This window comes from Pteropus medius, unplaced genomic scaffold, assembly GCF_902729225.1.
Source record: "Pteropus medius unplaced genomic scaffold, Ma_sr-lr_union100, whole genome shotgun sequence".
Lineage (NCBI taxonomy): Eukaryota > Metazoa > Chordata > Mammalia > Chiroptera > Pteropodidae > Pteropus > Pteropus medius.
The window spans coordinates 38908804-38926031 of NW_024351730.1; the positions used below are offsets into that span (position 1 = coordinate 38908804).

At 40.6% G+C, this 17228-nt stretch overlaps 1 protein-coding gene across 1 annotated transcript in view; it reads right to left on the reverse strand.

Moving 5' to 3' along the window:
* Positions 1 to 17228, reverse strand: part of UNC5C (unc-5 netrin receptor C) — a 341084-nt gene that overhangs the window by 14290 nt on the left and 309566 nt on the right. Inside the window, exons 13-14 of the mRNA XM_039845741.1 lie at positions 15352 to 15585; positions 1568 to 1717 (exon numbers count right to left, since the gene is read on the reverse strand). Coding sequence (XP_039701675.1) covers positions 1568 to 1717; positions 15352 to 15585 — 384 coding nt within the window. The remainder of the gene's footprint in view (positions 1 to 1567; positions 1718 to 15351; positions 15586 to 17228) is intronic.

Sequence of the window (17228 nt, forward strand, 5' to 3'; positions counted from 1 at the left end):
AAGTTTTCCCTGCCGTGGTAGTCTGAGGAAAAGCAAAGAAGCTCTAAAGAATAACGCGCTGATTCGGTCCCTTTTCATGCCTGTACCCTCCCTCTGCACAGGACGGGGGAGGGCAACACACACTACAGCCGGTAACCGTAGACTTGGTTAGCTGCGACAGAAAAGTCTCGGGCTTAAAAGCACCAAGCTTCTAACAGACATACATTTTTTAAAAGTCTAGACCACCTTACAGAGCCCATCCTGGAATCTTCTGTCAATAAAGGAAAGAAATAAAAGGTTGATACATAAAAAATGGGTGAATACAATAGTTAAGAGCAGAGGAGTCAATACAAATTAGAACACTCTCCCTTCGCCTACTTGCTGGTTTTGACAAGTTACTTAACCTTTCTGTACCTCAGTTTCCTCATCTGCGAAAGAGTAAGTAAAAGAGATCCGAAGTCATAGACCAGCTAGGTTTAGATGAGATAAACCAAAGTCCATGAGTGTCTGGCAGATGGTAAGAATTCATCCAGGCTTAGCTTGAATTAATATAAAATTATCATTATTATAAAAATAGTTTTTTCCATTATGATTGCACAAAGGAAATTGTTCATAAAAGGGGGAAAATTGTGGACTTTTATGGCAGCTGCAAAATAGGGAGAAGAAAGCAAAAGAAAAGATTTGAAATGAGAAAGTTCAAAGCTGGATATCTCGGTCAAGTGCTGAGTGATTTAGAAGAGTCTGGAATGCAACCTCTGTGGAAGCTCGAGATTGTTAGCAAATTAGTAGGTTTGTTTCCCACAATTTATGTGTGAGTACTAGACCTATGAGAATACGAAGAGAGCTGGAAAATCTTCCCTTTGCTCCTAGTATGTTCTTTGAGTTATATCAGGAAATCGAAAACAGTCCAGGTGCAGTGCTGGGCTGTGTGCTGGATTTGCATGCATGTAAACAAGGCTTCACAGCTTATCCAAGTGTGTCTGCATTTCCTGGGACTGGGTATGAAGCTAGGGATCCCATCACACAGCCTCCTGAGAGCGCAGGCTGACTGATGGAAAAGGAGGTGGGAGCCCCTGGAGAGTCCTGAGCTTCCACAAGTACATTTAGTGAGACTTGGGAGCAGTATTTTCATGCTGTTATTTAATAAAATCCTAACCAGGTTTTATTTTTTCATGTTATTTCAGTTTCAAAACTGGGGTTCCTTCTAAGTTTTCAAAGTAAAACCTAGCAAGGTTGAAGCTTAATTTGTGCCATGAGGGATAACAATGTTCTTAGATTTTTTTCCTATGAATGCATTTTGAGGCCTTTAAACATCAATTCAATAGAACATTTACTCAGAAAATGAGTTGAAATGATGAACTTGGAAGTCTTATTTGTCAAAAATAAAACAATTATTGTACAATTATTTGAAGGAGAATTAAGAAAAGAGCATTCCTTCAACTATGTGTTGAGTATTTTTCAAAAATCTTAAATAATCCCAAACTATTTTTGGAGAAACAAGTGCTGATGTAAGATTAACATATGTCTAAATAATTTTAGTTGTTCGTGGCACAATCTCCAAGCTGTTAGTTCAGCTCAGGAACCTTACCTGATATTTAGCCAGCAATTTGCTCTTCCAGAGGGAATGGGCGATGTCGTGAATCGACAGGCGCAGGTTGTGGGTGCTGCCTTTGAAATGAAGGGCCTTAGGTTCTTCTAGGAGCTGTCCTCCCATCTGTCTCTCAAGCTGCAAAACTTCCTACAATGACATGCACAAAACCTAAATCAAATTACTGAATGGTATCACTTCCGTCAGTTCCCTCATCAAACGGGTATGTTTCCTCATTGTGCCTCCTCTGACACTGCTAACTTGTACAACATGTGACATACACTTCGCCAGCCTTGATACCCTCCAAATAAAGCCCCTGCCGATTTGTATGGAACTGGATCCTACTGACCACCAACTATGCTTCAGCAATCTACATCACACTGGTGTGAGGCAAATTTAGTACAGTCTGCAATTCCTGACAGACGAGCAAAATATTTAATCAAATACAGAAAAATAACAATCAGAACCCTAAATGGGGAAAAAATCCAGATGAAAGAAAAAATAGGTGGACATATAGATAAATAGATAAGTAAGTAAATTTTCAGTGAACTTTTAGGGAAAGGGGCAAATAACTAGAAGACAAACCCATGTCTTAGACTTGGTAAAACAAACTAATGAATAAAAATTTTAAATGTGTTTTTGTCATTTTTTTTTCAGATTTTCATAGTTTCTTTACCTATAGAAATAAAAGAATAAAATTTTGCTTAAAATTATCCATTTCATGATTCCAAAATTTTAAAACATTAAAATATGCTCATTATATGTTCTATTAGAAGAAAATATACTGATGCAGATTAGGAAGGTTTTTTTCAGCACCAAATATTGAACTAAACAGTTATTCAGATTAAATTTAAAAAAGAACACCTCATTTCTCAAAAACTGTGGCTGATGCAAAAAGTTGTTATGTAAATTCATTTATACTACAAAGATGTAAAAGAAGACAAATTCTATATATACTTCCATTTCTCAAGCCAGTTAATCGGAGTTAATGAAGCATTTCCAAATACAGCTGCAATTATACAAATAGCATCTAACCACAAGTTATCAATGAATAAAATATCCTGGGTCTCCTTTGCTGTCTGAACCATCCCTGTACACACTTGACTCCTCTCATGCTCCAAAAGTTTTAGTGGTTCAATATGTAGACAATTTGTGACCTTTTTTTTAAAAAAAATAGGAGTTCAAGAAAATAATGGATTTTATAAAACTATAAGAGCAAAATACAATTTTCATCTTGGTGAAATTTCAGCTAAAAGCATGGGGTTCAAGAACACAGACAATCATTCGGGTCATTCCATACACATGTATTGAACACCTACCAGGGTACCAAGTACAGAAGGGTCATAGTGGAGGACTGTAAGTATGGAACCAGATTGCAGTCCAGTAAATGCAGAGCTCACTAACATCATTGCTTAGATGTAAACAGCTCATTTTAAGCTGCTTCTTTAGTGATCAGTTGTCAGCATCCATCATCTCTGAGTCAGGCCACTGTTCTGAACAATGCAAGCTGTTGAAAGGTCCTATAAGGTGTAGGAAATATAGGATAATATGGAATGTGGTCTCAGGCAGGGACTCCTCTAATTAGTGTCTAATGGAAGAGATGAGGCAAAAATAACATGTTGACGGAGAGATGAGCATGGTCCAGCTGCTTGAGAATATTGACGTTGAGAGTATTCAACATTGCTGGCTGATGAGTGGCTATTACTTGTGACAGGAGCCTGAGCGGCCAGCCAGCCCCCAACCAGTCAGTTGGCCACCTGGACACATATGTTGTGTCATTGTGCTCTGGTTCTGTTGTGCCTGCAGATCAGGAGGCTCTGAGGGTCCCTAGTAGGCCATACAGATCCACCTAACCCAGAGTCACACATGTTCTTCATGGAACACCCTCCCACAACACTTCATACTCCATTCCTGGACAAGAACCTGGCCATGTGGAAATGAAGATGAATAAGAAAAGTGAGGGTTAATTGGAGTTTCTTCTGCTTCAGCAGAAGGGCATAATGAGCTTATGTTGATCATGTTCATGTTCAGTGTCTAGTTAGCATAATAGAGAAAGCTGATGTTCCCAGTGAACCTGGCACCTGACAAATTCTAAAGCTAAAATGATGTTTGTTTATAAGCCATTAGAAGAAAAGAAACACAATTAGAAATCTTTGAGATTACAGTCATGCCAATCAATCCATTCCAGCTTCTTTCCAGTATACCCTAATTACCTCATCAAGACGTCTAAAGAGCAATCGATAGTAATTATCTGATTACTATAGATCTTCATTATGTCCAAATTATCTCCCTGGGATGTCTGAAAGAAGATGCATTGCATTCCGGGAGGTAATTGTACCCAACGATGTATAATCCACACCCCATTCCCACAATCAACATAGATTGCCAGAGGATATAAAAGCATTGTCAGTTTTCTTGGCAGGGAGGATCATTGGAAAAAAAACTTAAATTGTCTATTGGCCATGACCTTGAAGTCAAGAAATTTGAGTGCAAAGTCTAGGTTGGAGTCAGCTCATGAATGGCTTTGGCATTGACCTCAAGTCATAGTAAAGAGTTCTCCCTCGTGGGGAAAGAGACGGGGCTGGTTTGGGCCCTTTTTTGAGAGAAAGTCCCAAGTAAAGTGCCATTTTAGACAATTGAGCCAGAGAACAAACTCTCTCCATATTCCTAAGCTCCTCTTCCTGTCACCAACCAGGAATGACACAAAAGGTGCGGAGAACTGAGAGAAACCTGACTTTTTTCTCCCCTTCAATTGGACATGAACCCTGGTAAAAGATAAACTGCCCATCAGGATGCATCCAACCTTCGAGTAGAGGTCTCTAAACATATGTGATTGAGTGGGCCTATCAGTTAAAAAACTGTGCATGCATTTTGAATGTTTCTTTCTAAATTATAGAACTATAATAATACATTAGTATATTAATATATTACATTATAAAATATAAAGTTAAAAGCACAAGCTAAGGCAAACATAAGAATTAATGTTTTCTTTTTTTGTCCCATAGATTCATTGGGCCTGGAGTGTGTATCTTCATTTTGAAGACTGGTGACTTGGGCAGCTCTCCTCTCACTAGGACCTTTGGGAGAAATCAGCCTAGAAGTAATGACTCAGTTAAAAGAATCCTTACCAAACTGAAATTTAACTGTTTTTTTTTTTCTGGAAAAGTAGCAACTAGTATCATCACACTCAGGATGTTCAACTTAAAGGAAACAACAAAATAAAGAAGATGATAACCAAAGCACAAATTAAAAATATTAAAGTGCAAATTAAAGATATTACAATCAATCAACAAAACAACTCCTGACAACTAAAATCATGTAAAATCATGCATGAGTTGGAAATGACTTTCCACGTACAACAAATCCCATATATAAATTTTGTGTCAGAAGACAGAATAAGCAAGCCCACCTGACAGGCTAATCGGGCTTTTATTCCATTTTGGTGTGATTTAAGTAAAATTTCAGGTACTTTGTAGTTGATCCCCCTTACAAATACTGTAACTTGTATTTCAAAAGGTTGATTTTCAAAATTCCTTTTATATGTAATCATTTTGGTTATTATACAGGTGATACAGATAAGAGAACATAAAAATAATAAATGTATGAATCAATAAGATATAACTTCACAGTTAAATGCTTTTTTCTCCTTAATCTTCCTGGGAGCATTCATTCAGCATCAATGAAACACAAATGCTCTGCCAGGAACCATGTCAGGCTCTTGGGCACACAGACAAGTAAGTCCCTGTCCTTGCTTCAAACCACTCACGGACCATGGCAGGGAGACCAACATATAAACACGTAACCCCACATGGTGTGCTCAGCTCTGAGACAGCTTCCTGACAGGCTGCTTTTGGATCCCAACAATTAGGATATTTCACACACCTTAGAACAGGAACAAAATATATTTAAGGTCAAAAGATTTAGGAAGACTTAAGAAAAATATCGTGACCTTGGAAGGAAATGCCATAGAGGAATTAGGATCATCTAGGCTCTTTGTTCTCAGAAATATAAATGTCACCTTCCTTTGCAAAGGTTGTCTTCCCCCTGGCAGCACTCCCACCTCAGTACCTTATTTGGCTCTGGGCGACTCTACCTGGTGCTCTGATGAGTTCGTTCGGCTTTTACAGAAGGGGTGCCTTTCTGACTTCCTTTGTCAATTTCATTTCCATCCTTTTAAGTTAACCTTGAAAAGATTCTCTCGAGGGTCGGTTATCAACAGAGGTATCTGTAGCCCATTGCTACACTGGAACACACACAAGAACCCCAGTCATCATGTCACCAGGAGCAGGGCCCCATGCATCAGAGCCTGGTGCCCGTGGGGATCTGTGCAATCCTGTGAGATGACTGCTTCCCCAGAGCAGTGTCTGCCCCAACACTGGCTTCTGCGTGGCCCTGAGTGGGGGCTGTATTGATTTAGGGAACCTGTGAGGGATTGCTCGAAAGTCAGGGACAAGGGATTCCACAGTAGTAACAAGCAGCTTTCACAATAACCAATTAAACCAAGACATTATCCATGCCAAGCCATTAGCCTGGGTCACTTAAGAGCCACAATAAATCCAAGCTGTTTTAAAGGCCTGTGCATACAAAGGGAGCCCCTCTGGCCTGGACCCAGAGCTCTCCCAGGCTCTGAGATGACAGGCTCGTCTCTCATTAAGCCTGACAGAGCAAGGCGATTGGGAGGAGCCGGACAACTCCTACACTCTGGTTTCCTCGCCCCTGAATGTTTCACTCTGCATCTGCATTACTGCCAGGGTTAGACCGCCTCTGCCTCCACTGCTGCTCTTGTTCTTCTTCCTCCTCCAGTTCTTTCCAGCCTGGGCAAATTTCCCTTAAGTCTCAGTCTCAAAAAACAGTGCACAGGAGAGCCCCCAGGCGACAGAGCTGTATACAGCGAGATGCCTGAAATGTGTGTTTAAGACTATGACCAGTGTCTGCCCGAGTGCAAAGCAGTGACTTCGCGCTGGGAATTATGTGAGATGCTGGGACTCCAGCTCTTTCTCCACACTCTTGTCTTCTGATCACCTTCCTCTTGCTCTGGAACTTGCCTCCTCTCTCACACTGCTGCTCTGAATCGTGCCTTCTTCTTCTTCCTCAGGGCACTTGTCTTAGTTTCCAGTTTCTCAAAAGGTGACATCCTATCTGTGGGTTATCTAGCCTTTAGCTTCCTTTTCTGTCTCTGTCTTGTTTTCCCTCAGACATCTCTCCTATTGCTCCTTTCCTTTTCTTATTAGAAATCTTATCGACCAGATACAAACGATTAAACTTAAATCTCATATAACTCATTAAAATCTCTTCTGGTAGAGAACATTGGAGGAGGTTAAATCAATCCTTTGTTTTATTTTGTCTTGCTTCTTTCTCTGTATTGTCTGGATGTGATTTGTCTGTGCACTCTTTATTCTTGATAGAAACAGAGCCTTGAATCGACTGTATTTAGTGCTGCCAAGGAGCTTGGGGATGGTGCCAGGACCCTGAACAGGTAGAGTCAGTTATTGTGGGGAAACCACTAAGATCACTCCCCACAGGTGAGAGCACAAAGGGCAGTAAATGAAGTAGCGGCCAGCCTTGCCCTCCAAGGGGTTTTTGTTTGGCCAGGCTCTACTGCTCTGTGGAGAGGGACCCACACTCACGCTCTGTCTAGGGCACTGGACCAAGCACCAAAGGCTGAGTTGTACAGTCAAGACCTATGCCCACCTTCCCCATGTGTCTGCCATATGGACACAGGGCTCTGGAGGCACAAAGAACAAACTGGCAAGCATTCAATGTGCCACGCGTGTTAAATCTCAAATGACTGACCTTCAAGGGCTGTGCTAACTGGTGTTTAAAAAAATCACATCTCCTATCAGATTTTATGGAGCTTGCTTTGCTCCTATTCATGCTTTCATTCTGTGTTGAAACCTGCCCTTGTCGTTTGGGGATGAGAAATTTCTCTCTTTCCTACTAAGGCTGTCACCACTGTCGTTATCGCGGCTGTGGGCCTGTACTCTTCCAAAGCAGAGGCCAGAGGGAGCGCCATCCTTCTCCCTTGTTCCCTGCCAGCTTTTCAGCCACATTGCTCTCAGCTCCCCATGAGCCAACTCCTCCTCTGGCCTCAGGCCTCAGGCTGCAGAGCTGGCTGTGGGGAACATCTGACTGTCAGCCGGTCTCTCCCATCTGGCTCTGGTCATCACTGCTGGCATCTGGCCTGGCTGTGCTACTTTCTCTTCCCGTGCTCACGCTGGGGAGCTCTGCTCTCCCCGTGAGTTTGTCTGCCATACTTCATCCCTAATAATAACAAGGCTGGACTCCAATGACCATGTGCAAACATTTCCCGTCAAGTCACTCAGTTTCTAGGGCTCTGCCTGCTGCTCCCACAGCTGCCGCCGCCATGGATGCTTGGTTTGAGCTGCCACTTACAGCCTGCTTAGTCAGGGTGGTTTGTGACACTTTTGAAGCAAAATGCCAAAGGGTAACACTCAAGGAAGTGGCTGTGTCACTTGTCCACCTCTGGGCACACTTCTAAGGAAAAGATAATCTCTCACATCTACGTATCAGGAATAGGATTTTTTAGGTTGTTCTAGAACTTCTGAAGTCTTCTTGTATTTCTTTTCACTCATAACATGTTCTTTTTTTTAACTTGTGCATTAGTTTTCTATTTCTTCAGTAATAAGTTACCATACACTTAGAAACTTTAAACAGCAAAACTTATAACCTATAGTTCTGCAGATGAGAAGCCTAACTCTGAGCTAAAATCAAGGTGTTGATAGGGCTGCCTTCTTTCCTGGAGGCTCTAGGGAAGAATTCTGCAAAATCCCTTTGCCAGGTAAAGTAACACATTCACAGGTTCTGAACATTGCGTGTAGACATCTTTGGGGGGCGCTATTATTCTGCTCACTACAACTTCTATTTTCTCTGTTTTCTTTCTCTCTTAAATAATAAATTCAGTGTGGCAAGTTATTTCTAAAATATGTGACAGGACCAGGGCCCTATCACCTTATGAGAAGGTGAGAAAGATGGAGTATATTTAGAGGCACCCAAAAGATCCCTGCCCTAAATGGCTGACCAACTAGCCTGCTACCAAACCTGAAACTCGCCCTTCACTTAGACTGCAATTAGAGTTGATATTTTCATTGAGTCATTATCTTCAAAATGCCAGTATTATCTAAATTCCCATCTAAGGATAATTAACATTATCAAGTACCTATTTTGTGCCAGGAAATTTAATAACTATGATCTTCTTGAATCTTCTAAGGGTCCCTGATGCCAACTAAATGACTGTCCAAAGAAGCAAGTTCAATGACCAGGATCACAGAACTAATGAGTGGTAGAACCAATTGAGTCAGCCAGCCTGACACAAGTTTCCTATCACACCACATCCTTCCATATACTCATCAGGAAAAACAGTTTTAGCCTTTAACACACTTCTTGTTGATAATATCTAATACATGTGTTACATGTATGAATATATTAATTTATTGGTAACCCTTGAAGAACATGGGTTTGAATTGTGCAGGTCTACTTATAAATGTTTTTGTTTCAACAAATACACAGTCAGCCCTGTGTATTCTTGAATTCAACCAATTGTGTATCGAAAACTATTTTCAATCCTCTTTGGGAATCCATAGATGTAGAGAACTGACTACATGCACTGATCTATACCATTTAATATCAGGGACTTGAGCATCTGTGGATTTAGGTATCTGCTGGTGTCCTGGAACCAATCTCCAGTGGATACTGAGGGACAACTGAAGTTTTTAAGGAGTCAAAAGTTATACGTGGATTTTTGACTGTGCAGGAGTCAGCACCCTTAACCCCTGTGTTGTTCAAGGGCCAACTGTAATTATAGAGACCAGGACTCTGAAAGTATAAACACAGGTCAGGCTCGTTTTGAGGTTGTTCGAAAAAACTGGAAGAAAAGATATGGTTTATGGGGCAATTCGATAGAGGGCCAGCCTTAGCAACCTAAGAAGAAGAAGGCCTCAGGTGTTCTAGGTTCAGTAGAGTCACAGTTTACCCTGGTGGGGGCATCAGAAGGACACTGGTAAGGAAGGTGCCAGGTGGCAGGATGAAAATTAAACTTTTTACTGGCCACTTGACTGTCTATGAATGCAGCCCCGCCAAAACTGAGTATCACACAATTCTTAACCAGATTTCCTACTTTCTTTATTTTTCAGTGTTACTTTAATTTTCTCCTATTTTTTCACAAAATATGATACTTCACAGCATTACTACACCATACTATAGCCTAGATTAGGGTATGTGAAAACTGAATAAATGAAAAGAAGACTCTTCTCCATGCCAAATGACTACATGAAGAAAGCCAGCTCATGTTAACACATATTACTTGGTTTATATTGCATTCAATAAACATACTGCTCAGATTGTATGCAAGTAACTCAATAAACATACTGCCCAGATTGTATGCAAGTAACTTCTCTTTTAGGTTCTGAATCTGAGAATTCAGAATAAATCCCTATATTATGAAAGAGAATTCTCATAAATTGTGCCATTAGCATAGCGGGACAGAAATTACTTATTTCCATGTAGATGTATGTTTCTCCTAGAGTGTTAAACGTACCCCAGATATAACCTCGTTCTCTATTAATTTCTGGTCTATTTATATTAAGATTGGAGTGAAAAATCAATATTCTTAATTTAATCACCTGATGAGAAAGGAAGGAGAAAAGCTGTGATAACACCCAACACAATCTTTTCAATAGCGTGACTTCTCTTTCTGAAAGTGGGATTGGTTCTAAACTACTTTCGGAATTCTTAGCATCTTTATCTTTTTATGTGAACTCAACTTGCACATGGCTCCCACCACTTCTTCCAGCATATGCACAAAAAGAAACCCATCTGAAAGATGTATAAAATAATTCCTTTGTCTCCCAGCAGTGTTGACATTTACTACAGCAGTCACTGCCTAGCATTCTAATTCTACATCAGTGCTTCCCAATGGCTAAACACAGCTTTTGGGCGACCACTTTTGCCCTCAGGCTTAACAAACTCAGAGAAATTGTTAGGAAAGCAATTGAACTCAAAGAGGTGGGTAGGGAGATGTAGGAATGCTTGAGACTGATATGGTGGTACCTATTTTTTTCCCCTCCATCCACATGGACAATATAAGCACATATGATAAGAAGTGAGAATTAATATTCTCTCTATGTTCAACTCCAGACATCGTTTTTTTTTCTAATAGCTCTCCGGACTGTGCGGTTCTGAGCCCTGAGAATAAGTGCTCCACTGGGCTTCCCTCTTTGTCCCAGTGCAACCTTCTGGAGGCTTTCTACAGTTCAGAAAGAATCCCCAGTACAGTAGCTATAAGAACATATCAAGTCTATGGAGACCGATTCTAGGGCATCATTTGCCATGCTGGAGATGGAGGTGGCATAGAAATTGAATTAAAGCACAAACAAGGAAGTAGAAATCCTTTTCATCAGAGCCCAGGTTAGATGAGAAGAGGCTGAAAAAAAGGTTTCAAGGGTAAAGGACAACAGCTGAGGGATTGTCCCTTGGGTGGTACAATAGAAGTTAGGTCGTTGCTAACCATGAAGGGGCTGTGACACAATTAGGGACTTTGAGAGAGCAGGAGAGATATGGAAGAAATGCTCTGTGAAATTTAATGAGTCAAGCAGAGAAATGAAAGGATTGTGGAGAAACAAAGGAAGCACAGCTTATAATAAATATATTGAGAGTGCAATAGACTCAATTAGAAATTTATGATTTTTTTAGAGCAACTCAACAGCCTGGAAGTAGAAGTGGAGGGCTTGTTCAATGGAGGTCGTCTTTAGTTATGGGAATCAGAAAAACCTGTAGCAGCTTCAGATGGGAGATTTCAGAGTGGGCGTAAGCTCCCTGTATATACGGGTAAGAGCAGATGAGGGTTTGTGGAATAGAACACAAAAGGTTGAAGAAGTTCTTCCTTAAGAACAAAGTGTAGCTTGCATGCATCTTTGTGTATGAGAGATAGAAAGTCAGATGGTTATGGTTAGAGGAGGGGTGGGTGGTTGACAGGTGGAGATCTCAGCAAGCAGAGTTGGATGCAGTTGCTAATGAGGATAAAATCTAGAGTGTGTCTACCCTGGTGGATAGATAATGTGGGGTGATGTGAAGTCTACTAGAATAAGTTTGGGCAAAGGAACCATGATTAAGTGGTGATTTTGAATTTGAGAGGATGCTGGGAATAAAATGAGTGGAAAGAAAGACCATGAGGCAGGTACTGCTAAGGTGGGGATATATACTAAGGGGATTGTGCGCTAAGGGGCTGAAATGCATAATAAATAACACAGTAACAGAATAAAGAATAACGGAGCAGAGAACAAACTGGGAAGTAGAGTGAAGCACCAGGAATGGTTATGGGGTATGAGAACCATTGGCATTTTTCCTCTTGGCTTTGTTGTTAGAGGGTGTGGTCCTCACTGCAATGGTCGTGAGGGATGCCATGTTACTTGGAAGTTCCAGTTGTGGTTAATGTGAACAAGTAAAAGAATGGGGAAGAAAATGATTTGAGGATATAGGAAAGTTTGTCCTTAATAGGAATAAAGTTCCAAAAAGATCTGTAAAAATGTTTTGGATCATAGTTCTGAATCTTGGCTACACAATAGAATTACCCAGGAAGTGCAACAAACAAACAAAAACCAATACCCAGACCTATTAGATCAGAGCCTTTGGGTTGGGATCCCGGAGTTGGTCTTTTTTAAAGTTCTCCAACTGTTTCCTTTGTGTGTGGAATACAGAACTACTGAGTTGGGAAGAGTATGAGTGAGGAGTAGGGTGGACCTGAAGAAGGGGAGATATTTGGAAGGGGTGATGCCAAAGATAGTATTTATGGATAATGGAGATTAGAGAAGTAGGGAGAAGGGAAAGAGACCAGTAAGGCACATTAGTAGGTGGGGTGCCAAAAAGGCCGAACTGAGGTAATGAAGGGCTTTTCTGAATTTATCAGCCCCAAGGTTCCAATTCAAGGATGGGTGTGAGGCAGTGTTGGCCAGAACTAATTATCTCTTTGGTAAGCTGGATAGGTCATTCACTTATAACTAGAATTTTGGTATTTCTGCATTAAAAGGCCATGGGGTGCAAGAAAGCCTTATCCATTATTCACATTTGTTTCAGGCTAAGTGCCTGGATCCCCAGATACTGAGAATTTATAAATGTCTATTCAGAAAGCACTGACCACAATACAAACTGCTCCTGAATTATTTTCGCTGCTTAAACCTGTACATCAGTCTCTCTCGGTGTTGGCCTCTAATTAAAATAATCAAAATCATTTTATGAAACATTACTTTTTTTTCATGAATTTGTGTGTGTCTATTAGGAAGAAAGTTCAAGAATATCTAAGTATAAGAACTATGTGTGTGAGTATAAAATATGTGTACCAAATATTTCAAATATGATATAAGATCGTCTACAGTATGCTTTTTGCAATGACTCTTGGAATTGTTAAAAAGATTTGCCTTAATCGGATCACGTGGATCCTCTACAAATACAGTTTTCCTTAAGAAGAATTTAAGCCAGGGATGATTTCTATCCTGACAGTGCCTTAGAAGTATCACATTTGCAAAGATATAAAAGAAATAACCTTAGGCTTTACACTAGAGCTGTGTGTTCACTTCATTTATTCAACATCAGAAACTCCTATAGGCTCGACCATCAAAAATATATCTAGCGACTGACTCTATCTCATTTGCTCCATGGACCCAAGCTGCAACTTAGTTTTCATGACCCAGAAATACTCTCTGGATGGAAAGTCCAGAATGAAATACCTCCATTTTCAGAAAAATTGCTTCCCTTGGCTCCCTTGACACATTTTTCTTCCACTTCTCTTCTTCCTTCCTTGGGAACTCATCTTTCTAAAGCTCCTTTGCTGGATGCCATTCTTGTCTCTTGTCATGGCAGGGCTCTCCTTGGTCTCTATGCTCTAGAGCAGGGGTCCCCAACCCCCAGACCATGGGCCAGTACTGGTCATGGCCTGTTAAGAACTGGGCTGCACAGCAGGAGGTGAGCAGCAAAGCTTCATCTGTATTTACTGCCATTTCCCAGCGCTAGCATCACTGCCTCAGCTCCACCTCAGATCATCAGGCATTAGATTTTCATAACAGAATCTAATGGGGACTGCTGCTCTAGAGGGCGGCTCTTTGAAAAATCCACTTTAGTACTGGAGAGTCCAGACTGTGGCCAGATGCTTGGGTACGAAGCTTGAACTTTCCACTCAATAGCTATGTGACCTAGAGCAACTTAAACTTTCTGTGCCTTAGATTGCATATCTATAAAGTGGGGATAATGGTATCTTACAGGGTTGTCATGAAGATTATATGAGTTAAAAAATATTTAGAATCTTGTCCTGCACATAGGAAGTTTTCAGTAATGTTTATTATTTTTTAAAAATTATTTTCTCCCCCTATTCTCCCTTGATATTCTCTCTGACCACTATGGCCAAATGACAAATATTAATATTATATAGTTGGTTCCCAAGTCTCTATCTCAGGATCTGCTCTCCATTCAGAGAGCCACATCCATATTTCTAATTGTTCCTTGGGCATCTTTGTCCTGATATCTAATTCAAAGCTCTGACTTAATCTTCCCAAAGCACAGGCATTATATCCACACCCCAAAGCTACTTGCCCCCTTGCATTTGTTGCCGTTACTCAGAGGCAGACTTAATCTTCTCCTCCACCCATTCAGTGTTAGTCACCAGGTCCTGCAAGAGCTACTTGAACAGGACCTTTCGTAACTATACTCTTCTCATGCCCGTCATCACTCCAGCTCTACTATGCTTTTCTTCTTAACTTGACTCTATCTTTCCACTGACATCAGCCTATTTCTAATACATTTTTCCAATCATGTCTTCTTCTGTTTAAATCTCTCCAGTGACTCTCCATTAACTCAAGAAACTGAATCTCAACTCCTCTCTCTGGCAGTCAAGGTCCATCTCAATAAAACTCCAATCATTCTAAGCTTACTGGAAGTAATATGCCTGTATAGTAACTGTATTTACTGTTCCCTCTGTGTTTCTTCATGCTGTTCCCTTCACCTAGAAATCTTGTATTCTTCCCGTTATTGCTAGTCAAACTGTATTTTCCATTAAGGCAAATATCAAATGTTAGCTTCTTTTCAGATTTCCTTAAAATAATAAGATGCCTCCCTCTCTTGAACTTTCATGGAACTTTGCATTCATCTATAGCATTTATCACACTCTGACTTGTCTCCTAGTCCTTGGCGTGCTTCTTTTATCCCTCCTTCTAGATTGTAACTTCTTCAGAGGCACTTACTATATCCTTTAAAGCTTCAAATGAGATAAAATGAATGGCAATAATAGCACCAGGAATTAAGCTCATTTATTCTGCAAAGCAGCAGCCTGTTGTCAAATGCTAACACTCTCCCTCGCAGTCCTCATAAAAAGAATGGGAAAGCATATAAATGCAGTGGCACACAAGAGGAACATACAGTGTGAGCAATTACGCCAATTCCGTTTATAGGAAGAACACAGCTGAGATAAACATGGAAGCAGATTAGTTACCATCCATAGGTCTCATTGCCAAATTCTTCCATTTCTAAATTTTTCATTAGAGGAAATCAAGGAAAATAAACAAAAGTAGCCCTTGGGAAGAATCAGCATAATGGAAATAGCTCATTTATCAGCATGGCCTCAGAGAAATATTTCTTTTAACTGCATCTTTTGGGGCCAAACACTTGTGTTCATGAACTTGGGCACACACATGCAAACACACCTTCTTTAAGTGTGTGTAGCCACATCAAACCTTGCCTTCGATGTGAAGGTGAAAAGGGCAGGTCAGGCAGGAGCCACTTACCTTCAGGGCATCTTGGGTGTCATCCAGACAGTAGACTCGAATGCTGTACTCCAGAGAGGAGCAGCAGAGTGGCCCGAAAATGGCCAGCTTCAGGCGCTTTGCAGCAGCTTTGGTGGTAGATTGCCCGACCAGGGCGTAGGTGCTGAGGTTCTCCGTGAGGAGGTGGCAGGCCTCTGCATCCAGCTGAATGTAACAGGGGGTAGTGAAATTTTCTTCTCCTACTACCACCACATCCTGCGGAACAAGAGGAAAGGGACCATGGTTGAGCCACTGAGGATCCTGCTGTCACAGTGGCCACTGGTGGTAGGTAGAACAGGACCTCTTCTCCTGAGTTTTATTATTCTTTCCCCTGCTCTTTTTTCTTTCTCAGGCTTTATTATATCTTTATTTCCATTCTTCATCATTATCTCCTATACTTCCCTTGTCTTTATAGTGCTGATAATTTTATTTCGATGTCCTTTACTTAGCATGTTTTGATCTTTCGGGAATCTACATTACTGGAATCTATATAAAATTCCAAAAGAAATTCATGAGTTATCCTTTTAACTTCATTATACCTAAGTTTATTCTCTGAGTTTCTGAGGATTTAATGTTTTGATCTCTAAATTTCTTACTGAATCCAAAAGTACTATTTTATTTCAATGACATTATAGCATAGTAATTTTTTCCCTCTAAAAATCTAGAGTTTTGAAAAAAAATTAGAAAAATTAAGGAATTATACAATACTACTCTACTACGTTCTTCCAAATTCACCCACTAATTACTTTCCGAAGCAACACACTATTTTTCCTCAATAATCTGGGCTGCACTCTGAAAAGCACAATATGGCAACACCCATGGATTTTTCTCTGTTAATTTTCATGCAAGCTTTTAAACAGTCTATCCTTTTAAATTTTGGAAATATTTAGCAAGGACCAAAAATAAGTGGAAGTGATGAATTTTTAAAAATAGTTACCAACTCCAGCAGGTTTTGATTTATCCAAATGACTCAGACCACAGAAAAAAATTATCTGAAAGACCAAGCATAGAATCCACAAGCCAAGGGTCACAATTCCACAAGCCTCTCAGAGCAGCCAGGTAATAAGAATAGGTGAAGCAGAAAGGGCAAGAGACAGTAGGAAGTGGTGGAGACTGCGGTGAAGCAGAGCACAGGCCTGTCTACGGAGCTCAGTCTCTGCTTGGCTTCAGCCCATCGCAGCTATGCTGGAATGCAGGCCCGCTGAGCACAAAATCTTTACTTTTTCAAAAGAAGGTGGAAGTTTAGATATTTATGTGAAATCTTCCAACTTTTCATTAATTCAGATTTAAAAGAAAATTTCACACGGGAGAAGTAAAATGCATGTGTGCGCAGGACTCAGCCTCTGCATTAGGCTACTTAATGTCTGCAGAGGCAGGAACTATAGGTACTTTGCTTCCCGCAGTATTTCAGTGGGCCTGCCTCACGGTGAGCAAATGGTTATTTGTCCGAAAAATAAATGAATGTTCCATCATAAATTGAGTCCCTGGGGCTGGACAAAGATATGAAAGAAGTAGCCCCTTTGAGTGCTTGGTTGTTTATCAGTTAGACCTTACAACATCATCTGAGTTCTAGTAAGAGCTGTATTTTCACAGCATCCATGAAATTGTTTCTTCGACTGAACCTTTGCCCAATGATAATGATGAAGCACAAACTGAACCAGAAAGAGAGATAGATGTTCAGTACCTCTGCATTTATTCCAGTCCCAAAAAGACACCTGGAAAGAAGCTGCTTTCTCTAGCAGAGTGAGTGCAAGTCTCAAGCATCGTCAAATGTTACAGAAAGTCTCCTAGACAATATGGTGAAGAATCAAGACGCCACATGTCTCTATCACAAGTATAAGAATGTTTTCATAAGCATC